Source organism: Mobula birostris, chromosome 4 (assembly GCF_030028105.1).
Source record: "Mobula birostris isolate sMobBir1 chromosome 4, sMobBir1.hap1, whole genome shotgun sequence".
In the NCBI taxonomy this organism is placed as follows: Eukaryota; Metazoa; Chordata; class Chondrichthyes; order Myliobatiformes; family Myliobatidae; genus Mobula; species Mobula birostris.
Window position 1 is genome coordinate 24008932 of NC_092373.1, and position 22607 is coordinate 24031538.

General features: G+C 41.7%; 1 protein-coding gene across 4 annotated transcripts in view; it reads left to right on the forward strand.

Moving 5' to 3' along the window:
* LOC140196209 (phospholipid scramblase 1) overlaps positions 1-22607 on the forward strand; it is a 75974-nt gene that overhangs the window by 16628 nt on the left and 36739 nt on the right. For 3 of the 4 annotated variants that reach the window (XM_072255008.1, XM_072255010.1, XM_072255012.1), the window contains exons 2-3: positions 12202-12242; positions 17556-17791. In XM_072255008.1, coding sequence (XP_072111109.1) covers positions 12230-12242; positions 17556-17791 — 249 coding nt within the window. In that variant the 5' untranslated portion in view covers positions 12202-12229. Of the gene's footprint in view, positions 1-4744; positions 4799-12201; positions 12243-17555; positions 17792-22607 lie in introns of those variants that run through there. The other variant, XM_072255009.1, reaches the window with a different exon arrangement.

Below are 22607 nucleotides of genomic sequence, written 5' to 3' on the forward strand. Positions count from 1 at the left end.
AGCGAGATCACATCAAGTCAGGTTAAAGTGCTCAATGAAGAGATTGAAGTACACAAAATAAAAACTGTGAAAACCGACAAGAGTAGGACAAAGCCAGCTCCACAGGATGATCAAAAGGAAATTAACTGCAACAGATGTGGTTATAAACATGGATACAGAATATGTCCAGCTTTTGGTCAGACATGCAAGTTATGTCAGAAAAGAAATCACTTTGCAAAGATGTGCAAATCAAAGGAGAACTCAAGGAAAATGCATGCTGTGGAGACACCTGGCAACCAGCTGTGGTTGTGAACAGACATCAGCAACCAAGATCCTTCATAGTTCGCACGCCGGATGGAAGAGTCTACAGGAGGAACAGGAAGCATCTGCTGAAGACAGGCGAGAGGGAGTTTCCACGTACAAATGCACAGGACATTTCCACAGATACAGACATGGAAACAAACGACACCAAGAGTGATGCAGACCACAGAGACACAGAGGTCACTCGAGAGACTGACACGGATGAAGGACAAGCACAGTCACAGTTGTATCACACACGGTCTGGGGGACAAGTCAAACTTCCAGCTAGATACAGAGACTAGACATACATACAGTCTCACACAGTTTGAGGCAAAATCACACATGTTATAAGTTCCAAGGTGTGAAATAAAAGGTTTATTAGTCTATGTTAGTAAAAGAAAATACACTGCTGTTAGTATTGTAAGATACAATGCAGAATACAGTACAAGGTAAGATTTTTTTTAGTTTATGTCATGGTTGTTGCACTGTAAAAAGGGCGTACCTAGAGGCATTGTTTTGGTAATTCACAGTGTTGTAAAAAGAAAAACAAATCTTGAGAAGGGGGATGTAATGTATTGTGTGAGTATTCGTAGCGTCAGAGTGCGTATGACGTCAGGACGTGGAGAAGTAAAAATGGAAGTCTGGTGGATAAACGTGTTGTTCAATCTACAGCGGTGTCTGAGTCACATCAATGTTACAAGAATAATCCCAGGAATGAAAGGGTCAACATGAGGAATATTTGATGCCTCTGGGCCTGTACTCACTGTAGTTCAGAAAACTGAGGGAAGATCTCATTGAGACTTACCAAATATTGGAAGACTGATTTCTCCCTCTCCCTCTCCGCTGCTTCCCCCTCCCCCCTCTCTCCCCCTTTCCTCTCTCTTCCTCCCCCTCCCTCTCTCTTCTTCCCCCCCCTTCCCTTCTCCATAGACATATGACCATAACAAATAGAATTAGACCATTCAGCACATCGAGTCTGCTCCACCATTCCATCATGGCTGATTTGGATTCTTCTCAACCCCATAATCCTGCCTTCTCATCATATCCCTTGATGCCCTGGCCCATCAGGAAACTATCAACATTTGCTTTAAATATACCTAAAGATTTGGCCTCTACTGCAGTCTGTGGCAGAGCATTCCACAGATTCACTACTCTCTGAATGAAAAAATTCCTCCTTACCTCTGTTCTAAAAGGTCGCCCCTCAATTTTGAGGCTGTACCCTCTAGCTCTGGATACCCCCACCACAGGAAACATCCTCTGCACATCTACCTTATCTAGTCCTTTCAACATTCAGTAGGATTTAATGAGATCCCTCTGCATTCTTCTAAATTCTGGTGAGTACAGGCCCAAAGCTGCCAAACGCTCCTCATATGTTAACCCCTTCATTCCCAGAATCATCCTCGTGAATCTCTTCTGGACTCTCATTTGCATTCTTTACTCAACCCATAAACTAGCCATCTGGGAGTCTTACACGAGGACTTCCAAGTCCCTTTGCACCACTGATGTTTGAATTTTCTCCCCATTTAGATAATAGTCTGCACTATTATTCCTTTTACCAAAATGCATTATCATACATGTCCCAACGCTGTAATCCATCTGCCACCTTTTGCCCATTCTTCTAATTTGTCTAGGTCCTGCTGCAATCACATGGCTTCCAGAGCACTACCTGCCCATCCACCTATTTCTGTATCATTGCCACAAAACCATTATCTAAATCATTGAAGGACAATGTGACAAGCAGCAGTCCCAATCTGACCCCCTGAGGAACACCATGAGTCACTGGCAGCCAAACAGAAAAGGACTCATTTATTCCCACTCATTGCCTCCTGTCTGTCAGCCATTCCTCTACCCATGCCAGTATCTCTTCTGTAACACCATAAGATTTTATCTTGTTAAGCAGCCTCATCTGTAGCACCCTATCAAATGCCATCTGAAAATCCAAGTAAATGACATCCACTACCTCTCCTTTGTCCACCCTACGTGTTACTTCCTCAAAGAACTCTGAACAGATTTGTCAGGCAAGATTTCCTTTGACAGAGTCCATGCTGACTTTGACTTATTTTATCTTTGATCTTCATGTGCCCTGAAAGCTCATCCTCAATAATAGACTCCAATGCTTTCCCAACCAGTGAGGTTAGGCTAGCTGGCCTATAAATCCCTTTATTTTGCCCTCCTTCCTTCTTAAAGAGTGGGGTGACATTTGCAATTTTCCGGTCCTCCGGGACCATGGCAGATTCAAGTGCTTCCTGAAAGATCATGACTAATGTATCTGTTAGCTCCTTAGCAACCTCTCTTAGGACTCTGGGATGTAGTTCATCTGGTCCAGGTGACTTATCCACTTTAAGACCGTTCAATTTGCTTGTCACTTTTTTCCTTTGCACTCCTTCTCCCTGAAACTCACAAACTTCTTGCGCGCTGCTAATGTCTTCCACAGTGAAGACTGATGCAAAGTTATTATTAAGTTCATCTGTCATTTCTTTGTCTCCCATTACTGCCAACCAGCATAATGTTGCAGTGGTCCAATATCAACTCTCACCTCCCTTTTACACTTTATATAACTGAAAAAACTTCTGGTATCCTGCTTTATATTATTGGCTACCTTGCCTTCATAATTCATCTTTTCCCTTCTTATAGATTTTTAACTGCCTTTTGTCGGATTTTGAAAGCTTCCCAATCATCCAACTTCCCACTCACTTTTGCTACCTCATATGCCCTTTTCTCAGCTTTTATGCAGTCCTTAACTTCCCTTGCCAGCCACGGTTGCCTACCCCCGCCATTTGAGAACAACTTCTTCTGTGGGACGGAACTCTCCAGCACCTTGTAAACTATTCCCAGAAAGTTCAGCCACCTCGGCTCTGCCGTCATTCCCTCAGTATCCCCCTCCAATCCACCTGGGCAAGCTCCCCTCTCATGCCTCTGTAATTCACTTTATTCCATTGTGATTCTGATACATGTGATTTGTGCTTCTTCCTCTCAAGTAGCAGTATGAGCTCAGTGATGCTCACAACGTCATACCGACCATTTTCTAATTGTGCCACAAGTTCATCCTCCCAATTCCAAATGCTATGCGTGTTTAAATACAACACCTGCAGTCTTGCATTCTCTGCCCTTTTTGAATTTTTGCTCTCTGGTACAATTTAACTCTTTGCTCTGTCTGCATTTGTACCCAGTCATTGGCTTGTCCCTCCTTACTTTCATGTTACACCCATCATCTACTTGTAAACCTGCTGGCTCATCCTCAGCTCCATCATACCGGTTCCCACCCCGCTGCCATATTAGCTTAAACCATTCCCAACAGTTCTAGTAAACCTGCTCGCAAGAATATTGGTCCCATTCATATTCATGTGCAACCCGTCCCTTTTGTACAGATCACACCTGCCCCAGGAGAGGTCTCAGTTATCCAGAAATCTGAATCCCCATTCCTCTGCTGCAATTTTTCAGCCACGCATTTATCTGCCACCTCATTCTATTCCTGTTGTCTCTGTTGTGTGACACAGGCAGCAATTCATATAAACATACAAATTACCAACACCACTCAATCCCTTGAACACCATTCAATGAGATCATCGGTGATTTATTATAAAACAAAATCCACATTCCTGATAGCCTTTCACCTCCTCACTTACCAAGAATCTATCTAACTCTTCCTTATAAATATTCAAAATCCTTGCTTTCATTACCCTTCCAGGTCAAGAGCTCCTAAGACTCATGCAGCACAGAGGAAAACTGGCATCATTACAATGTTCCCAGGAATAGAGGGATTATTTGGTGGCGAAAGGTTGCACTCATTGGAGTTTCGATGAATGAGAGGCAATCTTCTTGAAACATATAAGATATTTAAGCAGCTTAACAGGATATCTGCTGGAAGAACATTACTCGTAATGGGAGAATCTAGGACTGTAGGTCACAACTCGGGATTAGTGCTGCCCATTTAAGACTAACCTGAGGGAGAACAACTTCTCTCCAATGATCATGAGATCAGCATGTTGCCTGAAAAGTATTAGCAATTTGGCTGGATAGAAAAAACTTGGACTGATTTCTCTAGAGTTTCAGAGGCTGAAACATAACATGATAGAAGTCTGTAAAATTATGAGAGGCTTAGATAGGATAAATAGTCAGAGATTTTTTTTCCAAGATGGGAAATGCCAAATATCAGAAGGCATAGCTTAAAGGTGAGATTGGGGAAATTTAAGGAGGCTTATGAGGCAAGGTTTTTTTTATATGGAGAGTGGTGGATGCCTGGAATGTGCTGCTAGAAGAAATAGTGGGAGAAGATATGACAATAATGTTTAAAAGACATTTAGAGAGCAGATGAACAAGCAGGAAATAGAAGGGTATGGACTATGTGGAGTTAGATGGTGTTAGTTTGGATTGACATCACAGGCTGAAAGACTTGTTCCTGTGCTGTAATATTCATGTTCAATGTCACAGAACTTCCAGAAGGACTTCCGGTCAAGATGGAACCTCGGTTCAATGCTCCTTTGGTCAACATCTTCTGGATAGATCGGGAAACCATACAGTATATATCACTTCTTTTATGTCTTTTACATTTGTTTTTCATCTTGAATGTGATTCTGGAATTGTTGGAGCTCATGATTTGCAGTTTGGAGATTGTTTGGGTGTTTCAGCACTCTGAAGTCTCCGAGGGGATTCTGGGAGGGGGAGGCAGTGCGCAGGACCTTGTGGCAAGAAGGCTGCGGGCTGATGTTCGCCTCCATTTCGCTGATCAGAGCTTCTATTGTTCGCCAATTAAAGCAATGAGGGAGATTGAAACGCTGGCTGCCTGCCTTTTTATCGCTGGCGAGATTGCTCAGCTACAGAAAGGGGAGACTGCCTTTTTATTACTGGGGGATTACGCTGCATGGAGAGGGGAGACTGCCTTTTATCACTGGGGAGATCAGTCTGAACGGAGAAGGGAAACTGCCTTTTTATTGCTGGGGATCGCTCAACACAGAGAGGGACTTTTATCATTTATGAGATCATTCTGCTACAGAGAGGGAGAAGGTTGCCCAGGTGTTCTGCATTTTGGATGTGGACTTGGACTGTGGACTTTATTTCAGTCTTTTTTTTTGTATTCTGTGTTTTCTGTGTCTTTCTCATTTTGTTGTGTGTGGGGGAGGGGGATTTGGAGGTTGATGTGCCTGTTCTACTGTTGATCACTTTTTTGCATGGGGAAGAGGGATTTGGGGGTCGATGATCATGCTGCCTTTCTGTTCTTCCTTGGTTTCATGGCTACCTGGAGAAGAAGAATTTCAGAGTTATATACTTCGATAATAAATGAACCTTTGAACCTTTGAGCACATTAGGCAGGAATGATGAAGGGGGAAACATAGTTCAAAGTCAAAGAAAATTTATTATCAAAGTACGGAAATGTCACCATACATTAACTTGAGGTTTATTTTCTAGTAGTCATTTACAGAAAAATAAAGAAATACAATAGAATTTATGAAAAACTGTACATAAACAAAGACTGACAAAGGACTAATGGGTAAAAGAAGACATATTGTGCAAATAAAAAAATATTTTTTTTGGATTAGATTAGATTATGAGGACAGGCAGTCCTCCTTTATTGGCACTTAGTAATGCATGCATTAAGAAATGATACAATATTCCTCTGGTGTGATATCACAAAAACGCAGGACAGACCAAGACTGAAAAACGAACAAAACCACATAATTATAACATATAGTTACAACAGTGCAACAATACCATAACTTGATGAAGAACAGGCCATGGCACAGTAAAAAAGTTTGAAGTCTCTGGAATGTCCCACATCTCACGCAGACAGGAGAAGGAAGAAAACTCTCCCTGCCATGCCCGACCACAGTCCGACTCCGAGTTGTCCGAAAACTTGGAGCTCCGATCAGCCCTCTGACACCAAGTACTGAGCATCATCTCTATCCGATCGATTCGACCTCAACCTCAGTCGCCAGCAGCAGGCAAAGCCGGGGATTTTGGGGCCTTCCCTCTGGAAGATTCTCAATCGCCCAGTAACAGCAGCAGCGAACCGGCGTTTCAGAAATTTTTTCCAGATGTTCCTCTGTGCTTTCACATCTGTCTTCATCAAATCAGAATTGTCCACAGCCCCTATTTAACAGAGACGATATCATTTTCACCGGACAGCTGCACACCATCTTCTCCTCTCCTCCTCTGAAAGCATGAGTTGTAGAGTCCTTGAAAGTGAGTCTATCAGTTGTGGAATCACTTCAAAGTTGAAGTGAGTGAAATTACCCAAGCTGGTCAGGGGCCTGATGGTTGTAGGCTAAGAACTGTTCCTGATCCCTGTGGTGTTGTACCTAAGGCTGCTAAGTATTTTAACAACCTTTCATTAGAATTGCATCACATTAATCTGATCTTGCCAGCTGCATTCAATTAGATATTTCTGTTTTATTCCAAAGCAACCCAGCATTGTTATCCTGAAACTTGGATGCCTGCCTCTCAGTGGGTGAGCAACATGGAGGATATCATGGTTAGCCACAGCCAGTAAAGTGGTGAGGTGAATTATCGGCTATGTGCAGAATGCAGATGCACTAGATAATCAACCCAAGTGCTTTCCCATTGAAGATTTGGAGCAAAATGCTGAGTCAGTGAACAAATGAATTTATAATTTGTTTGAAATTAGTCTACTCTTGTAAAAAAGGAACATATTGGACCACTTTAAAAGGGGAATAACTGTAACCATTGCATTTGCCACATCAGTGCAGAAGCTGGCTAATCATTCCTATTAAATTATTCCCATTTCTCTCCACTATTTTTCCCATAGAATTGCAAATATTTCCCTGTTCATTCACTTCCCACTCAAAAATACTGAACATGCTTCAACAGGATATTCTGGATTATAATTACCTGTTGTATGTATTTAAAAGAAAATCTTACTTTCCCTCACACGTGACTTGTGGCGAGGGCTGCATGCCATACCATCACAGACTTCGAAGCCAAACGCTGTGATACCGCCAACATTGTGGTCTATCTCCCAGATGAGCTCAATTGCTTTTACGCTCGGATCACTGTTGCTAACTCTGAGCCTCCGAGGAAAGCCACTGCTACAACCTGCAACCTGGTCACCTCTGAGGCTGAGGTACGCAGATGTTTCCAACAAGCGGACAGTCACGAGACTGCGGGACTGGACAGCATCCCAGGGCAAGTACTCAGGATGTGTGCAGCACAATTGGCAGATGTATTTACTGATATTTTTAATCTCTCCCTCTCCCAGTGTAGAGTGCCCTCCTGCTTCAAATTATCCACCATTGCCCTGTACCAAAAAAGACCAAGGTAACATGCCCAAACGACTGGTATCCTGTCGCACTCACCTCAATAATAAGCAAATGCTTTGAGAGGCTGGTCAAGAATTACATCTGCAGCATGCTACCACCCAAACTGGACCCCCTACAATTCGTCTACCGACACAACCGATCAACGGATGATGGAATAGCCACTGCTCTACATACCATCCTTACACATCTGGAGAAGAAGGATACTTATGTGAAAATGCTGTTCTTGGAATACAGTTCAGCATTCAACATCATCGTTCCATCCAGGCTCGACAAGAAGCTCAGAGACCTTGGCCTTGACCCTGGCTTGTGCAGCTGGATCCTGGACTTTCTGTCAGAATGCCAGCAGATTGTAAGAGTGGGCTTCCTCACTTCCAACCCTCTGACTCTCAATGCAGGAGCCCCTCAGGGCTACGTACTGAGTCCCCTCCTTTACTCCCTGTATACCCATGACTGTATTGGCACCCACAGCTCCAATCTGCTAATTAAATTTGCCGACGACACTACATTGATTGGCCTTATCTCAAACAATAACGAGGTGGCCTACAGGAAAGAAGTCATCTCTCTGACACAATGGTGTCAAGAAAACAACCTCTCCCTCAATGTTGCAAAAACAAAGGAGCTGGTTGTGGATTACAGGAGGAATGGAGATGGGCTAACCCCTATTTGACATCAAGGGCTCTGGGGTTGAGAGGATAAACAGCTTCAATTTCCTCAGCATCCACATCACTGAGGACCTCACGTGGTCTGTACACACCATCTGTGAGGTGGAAAAGGCACAACTGAGCCTCTTTCACCTCAGACGGTTGAGGAAGTTTGGTAAGGTCTCCCATATCCTAAGAATCTTCTACAGGGGCACAATTGAGAGCATCCTGACTGGCTGCATCTCTGGCTGGTACAGGAGCTGTACCTCCCTTAATCACAGGACTCTGCAGAGAGTGGTGCAGACAGCCCAACACATCTGTAGTTGTGAACTTCCCATGATTCAGGACACTTACAAAGACAGGTGTGTAAAAAGGGCCCGTAGGATCATTGGGGACTCGAGCCACCCCAACCACAATCTATTTTTTTTAGATTATGAGGACACGCAGTCCTCTTTTATTGTCAGTTAGTGATGCATGCATGAAGAAATGATACAATATTCCTCCGGTGTGATTTCACAGAAACACAGGACAGACCAAGACTGAAAAACTAACAAAAACCACATAATTATAACATATAGTTACAACAGTGCAACAATACCATAGCTTGATGAAGAACAGGCCATGGCACAGTAAAAAAGTTCAAAGTCTCTCGAAAGTCCCACATCTCACGCAGACAGGAGAAGGAATAAAACTCTCCCTGCCATGCCCGACCACAGTCCGACTCTGAGTCGTCCGAAAACTTCGAGCTCCGATCAGCCTTCCAACACCGAGTATCGAGCACCATCTCCGCCAAACACTTCGACCTCAGCCTCGGTCGCCAGCAGCAGGCAAAGCAGGGGATTTTGGGGCCTTCCCTCCGGAGATTCTCGATCGCACAGTACCAGCGGCAGCGAACCGGGCATTTCAAGAATTTCTCCAGATGTTTCTCTGTGCCTTTCCACATCTGTCTCCATCAATTTCTGTCTATTTCTTAGCTGCCACCATCTGGAAAGTGGTACCGCAGCATAAAAACCAGGACGAACAGGCTTCGGGACAGCTTCTGCCACCAGGCCATCAGACTGATGAACTCACACTGATTTGAGTGTACTCTATATTACACTGACTGTTCTATTTATTATAAATTACTATGATTGCACATTGCACGTTTAGATGGAGACATAACATGTTGTGTACGTACATCTATTGATGCTTCTGGACACACCTTCAGTGATGTTCCTGGAATCATCGGGTGTTTCCGGTCTTTCAACATCATACAACCTCCTCCAGGTGACCCAGCCGGGGCTGATCAGACCCCAGCTTGTGTCCAGATGGCTAACTACTTATGACTCCATGGCTTCCCTCTTTTGAGCCACAGCCATCTTGAGGCCCTCTCTGCCGCATCGGTGGTACTGCGGATGGCTCTCCTCTGCCTCTCTCCCTCGATGCCCAAAATGCTGAAGGCTCTAACTAAGGAACGGGCTATGAATACAATAATTGTTGTCATGGTTTGCAGCTTCCTATCAACCCCTCCCTTCGCCGTTGCCTCCAGAATTTAATTAACATCTTCATCAAACTGCTTCCACAGTCAAGTCATGTTAGCTGCAGGCCACTTGATCCGCCTCCTGTTAGACTTCAGGATTTTTACTCCTCATGTATGTGAAGGATGTAAAAAATAAAGTCAATTCAATTCAACTTCTTTTGCCATTTATCTGAACTTCCTGCTTCAGGAAGTATTTTCTTATTTTATTGAAACCACTTGGTTTTAAACTAACAACACACATCAAAGTTGCTGGTGAACGCAGCAGGCCAGGCAGCATCTCTAGGAAGAGGTACAGTCCACGTTTCAGGCTGCGACCCTGCCTGAAACGTGGACTGTACCTCTTCCTAGAGATGCTGCCTGGCCTGCTGCGTTCACCAGCAACTTTGATGTGTGTTGCTTGAATTTCCAGCATCTGCAGAATTCCTGTTGGTTGTGTGGTTTTAAACTACTTATATTTTCCCACTAACTTGGGTGTTCTTACTACCCTTCCACTCTCTTCACCAAAATGAGTTCTCGCATTCCATGTTGGTGGGGAGCAGAGAGTAGCACGGTAATGGTGATGCTGCTCCTAGCTTCACTGACCCCGATTGACCATCCATCCATGTAGAACTTGCAAATTTTGCCCCTGATGGCATAGGATTCCTGTGGGTGTTCTAGTTTGGAACACAGCACAGTAAATAACCATGACCTGCATATCCTCTTTAAATGTTTGCCCCTATCTCCTTAAGGCTATACCCTCTAATTTTCCACATTTCTATCCTGGGGGTAAGACTCTGATTATCTACCCTATCTGTGACTCTTATAATTTTAAATATTCCTGTCAGGTGCGTCCCTCAGATTTAGACGCTCCGGAGAAAACTGTTCAAGTTTGTAAAACCTAATCGACATCCCAAAAATGTATTGGCTGGTAGACTAATTGGCCATTGTATATTGCGCTCTCTGTCATTAAGTATTAGGGCTGAGGGGTTACAAAAGTTAGCTTAGAAGGAAAGTAGTGAGATCATGTATTATTCTGACAGCCAGCATAGATTTTGCTGGGGCAAATGATTTCCTTTTACATCGCAGTAACAAATAAATATGAGAAGTAGCCTGGAATAATTCTCATAAATCTTCCCTTCATCCTTCACTAAAACTTTGATATCCTTCCGAGTGTCAGATATTCCCTACGTTGAATATGGGATGAAAATTTCTCTTTGGGAACCAAGGTTACTTCTTTCACCTCCTTTATGTGTAAGGCTAACAAGTCACCGGAGAAGGATTTATGCGTGTTCCGTTTTGTGTGGGGAAGGGGGTTTTTGTGGATTGATGATCAGGATGCCATTCTTTTTGGTGTGGGGGGGATGGGGTGAGTTTGACGTTCCTCTCTGAACAACTTTCATGCTCTTTGTTTCTGGAGAAGACAAATTTCAGAGTTGTGTTTGGATACAAGCTTTGATAATAAGTGAACATTTGGACCTTTGAATTTTTATTACTGTTTGTGTTGTCAGCAAACATTGTAAAGAGTACTAGGCAAAGGATCCTAGGCAACAGCCTGCATGTATTGAATCAGAATCAGAATCCTTTATTATCGCCAAGTATGTGGATGCATACAGGGAATTTGATGCTGGTCAAATTCCCTGTATATTGATGCAATGTCGGTAGTTACCTGCCCCTTTCTACCCTCAGAGCCCCCTTGTTTTCATAGTCATAGTCGTAGTCATACTTTATTGATCCTGGGGGAAATTGGTCTTTGTTACAGTTGCACCATAAATAATAAATAGTAATAAAACCATAAATAGTTAAATAGTAATATGTAAATTATGCCAGGAAATAAGTCCAGATCCAGCCTACTGGTATGAAAGAGTTCAGGAACTTGTATAAGTTAGTTTCTGGTGTCTTTGGAAATGCCTGACCAGAATCAGCCTTCTGAGTGTGTCTCACAAAGTGTGAGGAAACATTAGTTTCCTCTCAGTGGTGTGGTGTCCGGTTACATTACACTTTCCCACACTTCCTTCAGTGTCCTTGGGCTCATACTCAAACCATGCTGTGGCTTCAGGAAAACACCTGTTTAATCCAAACATAAGTGTTTAATTGCACCAAAGGTTATGCTTTGGCAGCTGCTTTGTGTGTGGCGCAATACACAAGAACTTGTTGTCACAAACCTTCTCGGGTGCTTGTGAGTGAAGATTAGGAAATCTGGAATATTTCTATTCATATTGAAAGGATATTTAAGAGTATTTGCACTGTGGTAAAGACATAAGATCTGACAGATAAAGACTAATAATCAGGTTAGCCTTGGCATTTAGTACAGTCACAGGAGAAAATACAGGCGAAAGGTGTACATGCTGGGGGCTGATTTCTGGAGGCACTTTGGAAAATTATTATCCAAAGACCTTACAGAGATGCTTGGGAAATTATACAATGCGTTTGCCCGACGGCTAATTCCCATTCAAAAAAAAGTCTAAGAAGGAAGAACTAATAGCAATCCCATTTTGTTTCCTTTCTTTAGGTAATCAGATTTAAAGGATCGTACAGTGATGGCCACAACCGGTAGGAAATATTTTACATTGTGACCTTGACTGAAAATCCAATATGTTAAAAAAACAGAAATATTTAGTAATGAATCCAGAAAATATTATAAGTACATAATGTCATCTGGAGAATGAGAAGGCAGGTTGAATCAGAATTAGTTTTATTATCAATATCTTATATGACTTGAAGTTTGTTATTTTGGAACATTAATATATTACAAAGGCAAAATTACAAAATTAAAAAAATACAGTTAATTGGGCCATTGGTTAATCGGGAAGCCACTTGTTTGGGATAATTCTTAAAAAACAAAACTAATCAAAAAAATAACCAGGATCCTTTGTCTATTTAGGATACTATGCCGAATTAATTAGGACAGGAAACTGTTGCCAAATAGTTTTTAGACTAGTGTCAGTAGTGTGCACTTCTGTGGCCGTTAGGCACTACACCATGCTTAGAGTGAACAGTTTTTAAATAGCATCAGTCACGTGTGTTTCTGTTTAAAATACACTGATTTTTGTACTGATAGTTGGTGAGAAATAAGCATTAAGACAATTTGGAACTGTTTTGCTCACTGCAGTTTCAAGTATTCAGGTTTGGAGATGCAAGAGATGGCTGGGAGTAAAAATTAAACTATTTCACTACTTCAGCAAGTTAGGAACTGTGACAATTTGAAGGTATTAACAATCATCTTGAATGTTACAATGAAAATGAAGATTTGGAGGATGCAAAAGTTTCTAAATAGCATCAGTCACGTACACTTGTGTGGCCATAACACACTATACTGTGTTTAGAGCAAACATTTTGTAGTAGCAGTTACATATGCTTGTGTTATGTTACTTATTTGGGCTGACAGATGGCAAATTAAAAAGTGGCAATATTTGAGACTACTTCATGCAAGAAGGCAATGAAGGCAGCCTATTATCTGCACAAGGTGTATGTGCTGATTTTGTTCATTTATGGTCAATCAAAAGAACATGGCAACATATACTGGATCGATTCCTCGATCAATAACTATTATGATCGAATATAGTTTCATACTGTAGTACTGTAGTAAAGTTGATGGTGTTATAATTTGTTCTGTATTTCATTTAAACACATAATTTGTTACTCAGTGAAATGGCAGAATGTCTTTTCTAAAACTATTTTCATGAAACTTCAGCTAATTGGGACAGCTGCATAATTGGGCCAAAATGCATGGATTTCAATGTGTCCCAATTAAGTGAAATCCACTGTAGTGCAAAAAAAAAGGAATAACGAGTCAGTGTTCATGAATTCATGGACCTTTCAGCTGGTGGAAGAAAAGAAGCTTTTACTGAATCATTGATAATAAATATTCAGGCTTTTGTATCCACTGTGGATGGTAGTAACGAGAAGAAGACATATCCTAAATGGTGAGAGTCCTTCGTGGTGGATGCTGTCTTCTTAAGGAATATCTTACTCTACTCTCTCTATACCCACGAGTGTGTGGCTCGGTATAGCTCAAATACCTTCTATAAATTAGCTGATGATACAAACATTGTTGGTAAAATTTCAGTTGGAGGTGAAAGGGCATACAGGAGTAAGATAAATTAGCTAGTTGAGTGGTGTCACAGCAACAACCTGGCATTCAGTGTCAGTAAGTTGAAAGAGCTGATTGTGGACTTCAGGAAGGGTTAGACGAGAGAACATGAACTAATCCTCATAGAGGGATCAGAAATAGAGAGAGATCAGTTTCAAGTTCCTAGGTGTCAAGATCTCTGAGCATCTGAACCAGACCCAACATATCAATGCAGCTATAAAGAAGGCAAGACAACAGCATATTTCATTAGAAGTTTGAAGGGATTTGGTTTGTCAACTAAAACACTCAAAAACTTATATAGATGAACCATGGAGAACATTCTGACAGGCTGCTTCACTGCCTGGTATAGGGGTGGAGGGGGGGGGGAGGTGGGCTACTGCACAGGACTGAAAGAAGCTACAGGAAGTTGTAAAATTAGTCAGCTCCATCTTGGGTACTATCCTCCATAGTATTCAAGATATCTTCAAGGAGCAGAGTCTCAGAAAGGCGATGTCCATTATTCAGGACCCCCATCACCCAGGACATGCCCTCTTCTCATTGTTACCCATCAGGTAGGAGGTACAGAAGCCTGAAGGCACACGCTTAGCGATTCAGAAACAGCTTCTTCCCCTCTGCTATTCGATTCCTAAAAGGGCATTGAACCCATGAACACTACCTCACTTTTCAAACTTTATTATTTCTGTTTTTGCACTATTTTTAATCAATTCTATATATATATACTTATTGAATTTGCTTTACTTTTTTTCTGTATTATCATGTATTTCATTTTACTGCTACCGTTAAGTTAACAAATTTTACAATACATGCCGGTGATAACAAACCTGATTCTTGAAGATGTCCTTAGTGATGGGGAGGGTTGTGCTCATGATAGAGCTGGTTGAGTCTATAACCTTCCAATCCTGTGTATTGGAGCCACCATGCCAGGCTGTGATGCAACTAGTCAGAATGCCCTCCGTAGAACATCCTGGCTAATGTTTCATACTGGTGCTTCTTAAAAGATGACTTCATACTCTGGCACTGAGTGATACATGGTAAAGTCAATGGAATATAACTTCATCTTGGGCCATCCTGATATACACTTTTCATTTCAGTTGAAATCAAAGGAACAAATTATTCTGTAATTCACATAACAATTACATCACTTAGCTTGGTCTATGTTAGACTTATCTGAGGTTACCTAGTCCCAAATGGAAAACTTCATGCTCAGATGAAATTGTATCTAATATCCAAAAATTTGACATATTCCTTCAATAACTAATTAGTATGCCAGTTAAGCAAAATTTGTACCTGCATTTATAGTAGGACAAGAAACCGCCATTTTTGTTACAATCTCCATTCAAAGTTAAAAGGCCCCGTGTTCCAACCCTTACTTGACCCTTCCAAATCGGTCCGTCGTGAAGATGGATTCAACCTAGCTCCCGATATAGGTGGAAAAACTCCAAAACAATCCCATTGCAAATTTTCTCTGCTCCGCTCTCTCCAACTTAGACTCCACCTTGAACATGCCTCAACCTCGCTCCGACTCCATCTCACACCCGCACCCTCAGGTTAGCTTCGCCTATGCTCACTTCTTCACTGTTTTTGGTGATCATTTACCATAATTTCCCAAATAAAAAGTGTTATTAATATAGACATATTTCTTGCCTTGAAAACCACCAGTGAGCTGTCACCCACCTTCAGTGGTGCCATCTTAAACCAGAAATTTCAAACATTTTCCACAGATGACCAATGATACCAAACTCTACAGAAAATATGGTTCTTATACCAGTCCTTGAATGAACTTCCTTAATTACTTTATTATACATTTAAATAACACTTTGGCTAAAAAAAAAATGTCTTGTTATTGATCTAAAATTGCCACTTATAGGTTCTAACTCATGCCCACTGATTCTGCCTCTATAATTCAGTTGGTCAATCTTTATCGCCCTCTATAAAATACACCCTAGCCATATAATGGGAAAAAAACTGATAAATAAACATTAATATTGCATCAATGATAAAGTCCTGAACTAAAAATTAATTGACTTACGGGGACAAAAAATACAAGATTGAATTGCATTGTAATAGCTATCTAAATACATGTAACTTCCCATGGATGTTATATTCAAATATTCAGAAACTTTCTTCCAACATGAATACAGTACAGGATTACCATCAATGACCATACGTGATTAATTAGCTTCATCAGATCAAATGCTAGCAAAGCAATTGGAAACTTAACTAGTTAGTAAATGTAGTAAATTAATAAATCTGGAAGACAAAACTTACATTGGTACTGGTGGCCATGATTGTTGCAAAATTCATTATGAATCATGGGCATCATTTAGGAGGGTAATTTGTCCCCAGTGCATTCTACTTTTAGTGGCCTCTTTAGTTCAGAGGTAATTAGAGTATTCAAGAACAACAGCCTTTGTCAGCAAGATCCACGTCTACACAATAAATATGAATGTTATTCTTTCCTTATATATTGTGTATCTAATTTGACTTAAATGCAGATGTGGCAGAAGAAGATCATTCTTTATTCAAGAAAGGCAAAAGTTTTGCTCACAGAAGAAGGAAGAGAAATGAGCTAGTATTTCAAGCCTTGATTATAGAGCTTTCATTGCGTTAGAACATAGAACATAGAATAGTACAGCACAGTATAGGCCCTTCGGCCCACATTGTTGTGCCGACCCTCAAACCCTGCCTCCCATATAACCCCCCACCTTAAATTCCTCCATATACCTGTCTAGTAGTCCCTTAAATTTCACTAGTGTATCTGCCTCCACCACTGACTCAGGCAAGATATTCCACGCACCAACCACCCTCTGAGTAAAAAACCTTCCTCTAATATCCCCCTTCAACTTCCCACTCCTTACCTTAAAGCCATGTCCCCTTGTACTAGCTTAGTTCTCACAGACTTAACAACATATAGTAACTGGAAGGCAGCTAAAGAGAAATAAAAAGTATGTGGATTTTTGGATAATTATTAGGAAATATCAGTGTTAAATAGAAACATAGAAATCTACAGCACATTACAGGCCCTTCGGCCCACAATGTTGTGCTGACCATTTAACGTATTCCAAAAGCTGCCTAGAATTTCCCTACCACATAGCCCTCTATTTTTTTAAGTTCCATGTACCTATCTAAGAGTCTCTTAAAAGACCCTATTCTAGCTGCCTCTACCACCATCGCTGGCAGTGCCTTCCACATACCCTCCATTCTCTGTGTGAAAAGCTTACCTCTGACATCCCCTCTGTACCTACCTCCAACCACCTTAAAATTATGCCTCCTTGCATTAGCCATTTTAGTCCTGGGGATAAAAGGCTCTGGCTATCCACATGATCAGTGCCTCTTATCATCTTATACACCTCTATCAGGTCACCTGTCATCCTCCGTTGCTCCAAGGAGAAAAGGCCAAATTCATTCAACCTATTCTCATAAGGCATGCTCTCCAATCTAGGCAACAAAATAGTGTTAATTTTAACCAAATGTTCACAGTAATGCAAAATCACAAATGGACCTGAATCTGTGCCAGTTTCATAAGTTGGTCAGCTTAGAGTCAGATCACTAAAGGATTCAATGTTAATGCTCAAAATCATATTAGAAATTCCATTTTTAATTGTCATCTCGTTGGAGAATTTCTAAGATTCGAATTGTTTAGTATTCACTTTAGACAAAATAGCTGGTGGATTTTTCAGCTGTTTTTGAATCCAGTGTATAATTTATTACGTGTGATATGAATTGATTTGTAAAGGTGTTGTTTGCTTTGTTTTTGAATATCATGCTCTTAGGAAATGATTCTTGGCAAACAAATCCATCTGGGACCTATCAGCCTGGAGCCTTACCACCTGAGGCAGGTCCTTCAGGAGCTTGTCCCCCTGGGAATTACGTCCCTGGAGTCTGTCCACCTGGAATCTATTATGGCCCTCAGTTTCCTCATGAAGGCAAAGCAGAAAATAATGTTCATGTGATGCCAATGCCAGTCGGCATCCCAAATTGCCCACCAGGCCTGGAGTATCTCACACAGGTAAATTAATGAAAACAGACTGTAAGAGCTCTTGTAACATACATGGACAGGATAAGACAAATAAGGGAAAATGTCAGGCCTTTGAAGAGAAGGCAAGAAGAAATTATAATAAGGAATAAAGGAATAGCAGAGGAATTAAATTTACTCCAGAGAGGTTAAACTATGCATGAGCTAGGGTATAGGGTATTTAATCTGATCCTAAATTGATACTTGTCATTAGTAATCATCAGGTAAGTACTCGAAGCTGGAGAGTTAAGGCTGATATTCTGGAGTACATTCTTATTAGGAGGCAAAAAATGCAAGAAGTGCTGGAACAGATTAGGTTGGTTAACTCCCCAAACAGGATTTATCCCCGGATGTTAAGTAGAGCAAGGGAAATTAATAGAGATTTTTGCATATTCATTAGGCACGTGTAAGATACCAGAGAAATAGAAGATAGATAAAGTGTCCCTTTTCTCAGAAAGTGAGGGAAAAGTTACAGGCTGGTGAGATTTCAATTAGTGGTTGGAAGAATGTTGGAGGAGATTCTGAGGACCAGGCTTTCTGTTTCCTTGGAATGGCAGAAGCTGATTAGGAGTCAGTTCAGCATTGTGCAGGGGAGATCATGTCTCACATATCTGACTTAGATTTTTGAGCAGATGGTAGGGAGGCTTGTGCCATGATGGAGCTGGCTGATTCCAGAACCCCCTGCAGCTTCTTTCTGTACCGTGCACTAGACCTTCCTGTAGGGCGGTAGATGTTGCTTGAATGGATCTTAGCAAGGCTTTTGACAGGGTCCTTCAAAGAGGTCTGGTCCAGAACGTTGAATGTTGAGGCATATCGATGCACCTTTGGGTACCTTAACCCGGGAAAGTATGGAAGATTACAGTCTCCAATGCAGGTAAGTCTGCTTTATTTATTGAAAAAAAAACCCACGGCAGGCAAATGACATCAGTTTATGTGGGCTTCTTGGTCTGCAGGGATGAGTTCATATGAAGGACCTGTTTCCATATTGTTTTACTCTATAACTCTGTGGTGTTCTGTTTTGTTCTTTTAAGACTGTTGTGTTAAACATATGGCTAAACAATTATTTTGCTTAGATTAACCTTTGTGTATGCTCAGGGGACAGAAAAGTAACCTTGACATTAAAAGTTTATTTGCCATTGACTAAAAAAATGCTTATTAAGCTTCTGTCCTGGCTGCTGAGATGCTGTGGCTGAGAGATGCCATTTTAAAGGTATAGTCCCACTAGCACAATTAATAGAAGCTGCAGAATTTACTTTCATCTCTAATGGCTTGAGCAAGCTACTACCTTGAGCAAGGATGTAACACCGAGGCATTGGTCATATTCCACTTGGAGAATCGTGAGCAGTTTTGGCCCCCTTATCTAAGAAAGGATTTGTTGGCATTTGGAAAGTGTTCAGAAGATGGCCATAGGGATGATCCTAGGAATGAAAGGGTTAACATTTGAGGCGTGTTTGATGGCTCTGAGCCTGTACTGTAGTTTAGAAGAATGAGAGAGGATCTCCTTGAAAGGCTTAGGAAGAGTGGATGTGGAGAGAATGTTTCCTACAGTGGGGGAATCTAGGATCAGAGGGCACAGCCTCAGAATAGAAGGATATCCCTTTAGAACAGAGATGAGGAGAAATTTCTTTAGCCAGAGGTTGGTGAACCTGTGTAATTCTTTCCCTTAGATGTCTTTGGAGGCCAAGTCATTGGGTATATTTAAAGCAGAGGTTGAAAGGTTCTTGATTTGTAAAGATGTCAATGGTTACAGGGATAAGGCAGGAGAGTGGGGTTGAGAAAGATAATAAAACAGCCATGATGGAAGACAGTGAAAACTCAATGGGATTAATGGCCTAATTATATCTGCTCCCGTGTCTCCCGTGGTATTCCTCCTGTCCTACCTTATATCTGTATCATTGATATTTTAATAGTTACACTGGGGTGTATTACAGAGGAGGAGATAAAAGGTTTTAAATTTCCCACACCATGCATTCTATTGTACTCTGTCACACTGTTATATGTAAACAAGCTCCTGCATTTACATTTCTGAGCAATTTCACTACATGGCCACTGTAATGTGACACTTATAGTATGAACTCAGTGCAAATTAGAATCTATTTAAATTATTTCTGGTTTGAATCTGTTTTCACATCATGTTGGATTTCTTCACATATCAGATACCTGGCTACACAAAACATCATAGCTGATGGGTATCATCCTCAGTCCTTTTGGGAATAAAGAAAAACAGTGACTCATAACAGATAATTTGGGCAGTAAACATCCACTGACAGTAACAGTGGCAGTGGTAGCTCTGCTGTAGTTGATTAACCAGATATTGCAACTATTCATGTTGATTATACTGGCAGCAAACATATGCCAAAAGTGATGGCAGCAACTAATTTTCACACATGAATGGCACCACAAGCAGTGATTTTGTTTTATTGATAGGAAAACCATAGAGCGCTCATGTTATTCCATGTGACAAAGTAGTTATAGAAACCCAGCAAAACTGGTCCAAACAGAATGAAGGCAAACTGGGATAGTGCAGGTAAGTATTTTGTTCAGCATCAATGAGGTGGACCAAAGTGTCTGACGTAACGCAGACAAAATGCTTGAGGAACTTAATCTCATTAGGTCTGATTCTTGCTGCAAAACATCAACTGTTTAGTCCTTTCCAATAGATGCTGCCTGACCTGCTGAGTTCCTCCAGCATTTTGCATGTTTTACCAAAGGGTGTATTTAGATCTGTACAACATTATGAATCACTGTACCTTTGCTGAGAACCATCTGTTAATCTCAGCGATAATCTCAGTCTTTTTAACACGTACATTTGTAGCCGAGTGTCAGAACTTTCAGATATGGCCCAAGTGTGGAGAGGGAGACACGGACTTTAGTGTGAACTTTGGAGGATTTTAAGGGAAAGGAAAACAATAAGCACTTGGCCAACAGGGCTATTAACTAAAACTATCAAACTGAAGTTAAGTACCAACGCTGCAGCTGAAAGCAATATCTAATAGTAAATGAATTTCCAGCGTCAGTTGAAACAATCGTCCTCTTTTTCAGACAAGGATAATGGTAGTCAGGAAGTGTAACATTGCTGTGCTTTGCTCAAGTTTCGACAAGACTACTACAAAAAGAAGGGAGTTAAATACTGCCACAATGAAACAACTGGAACATGCATATTCACGCACACCGCAGGTGCATAGACCCTACGGCGGAGTCTGTGGTTGTGACAGCAGAGGCGTCAAATGGATATGATGGATTTCAATGTTTAAATCCAAGGTTCTTTTAGAAGTCAGAGGCAAGGCATAAAACTTTTTGTTTCACAATCCTTTTATTAAGAGTTGATAGAACAAAAGGAAGTTGAAACAAACAGGTATAGAAGTCTACTACTTGAAGAAGGGGAAACTAAAGAAAAGGTGGTGCCTAGTTTTTAATCTTCCGACCATATGCAATGACTGCTTAATTCAGATTTGGGCAATCACATGAGATGCCAAAGAACTTTACCCTCTATGAACTTAAGGATAGAGCCTAAGCTTAACGAGACATCCATTTCAAGAAGAGACTGTGATACAACTCCTACCCAGAATTGCTTTTCTTGCAGGAGAGGACCAAGTTGCACCTCGACTGGCTCACTTTTGATTAAAGTAATTCTTTGTTATGCACATTTATGGATATCAGTCAATGACATTTTCCACCTCTGGACAATAGATTTTGTTGCCGATGTCAGATCTGCTCCTGGTATCCAATTAGAATTCCTCACATATATTTCCAATCCAGTATGCATCAGTGACAAGCAACACACATAAAAGTTGCTGATGAACGCAGCAGGCCAGGCAGCATCTCTAGGAAGAGGTGCAGTCGACGTTTCAGGCCGAGACCCTTCGTCAGGACTAACTGAAGGAAGAGTGAGTAAGGGATTTGAAAGTTGGAGGGGGAGATCCAAAATGATAGGAGAAGACAGGAGGGGGAGGGATGGAGCCAAGAGCTGTACAGGTGATAGGCAAAAGGAATAAGAGAGGATCATGGGACAGGAGGTCTGGGAAGAAAGACAAGGTGGGGGGGAACCTAGAGGATGGGCAAGGGGTATATTCAGAGGGACAGAGGGAGAAAAAGGAGAGTGAGAGAAAGAATGTGTGTATACAAATAAGTAACAGATGGGGTACGAGGGGGAGGTGAGGCATTTCCTCCAACTTTCAAATCCCTTACTCACTCTTCCTTCAGTTAGTCCTGACAAAGGGTCTCGGCCTGAAACGTCGACTGCACCTCTTCCTAGAGATGCTGCCTGGCCTGCTGCGTTCACCAGCAACTTTTATGTGTGTTGCTTGAATTTCCAGCATCTGCAGAATTCCTGTTGTTTGCATCAGTGACAACGTCTCCTTGGATGCAGAAATCAGCAGGCACATTGTGAAGGCTGCAGCAGAAATCAACAGGCACATTGCGAAGGCTGCAGTAACCCTTGTCTGCCTCACCACAGGAGTTTGGGAGAACTCCAAACTCTGTCAAGGCAAAGATCGCAGCATATAACACTTGTGCCATCAGCACACTGCTGTACAGCAGGGAGACCTGGACCACATAAGCTAAGCAGGAGCAAAGGCTCAACACCTGCCATTTAAGGTGCCTTTGTCGCGTCGAGGAAAAAGTGTATCCAATGCTGAGGTCTTTCTCGTGCTGGCCTCCCTAGTGTGTACCCCGCACTCAGACAGTGTAGGCTGCGCTGGCTGGGCCATGTGTACTGCATGCAGGATGGCCGCATCTCAGAAGGCATCTTCTATGATGAGCTGGCTTCAGGCGAGAAAGCCACTGGCCACCCACAACTGCCCTATGGGAA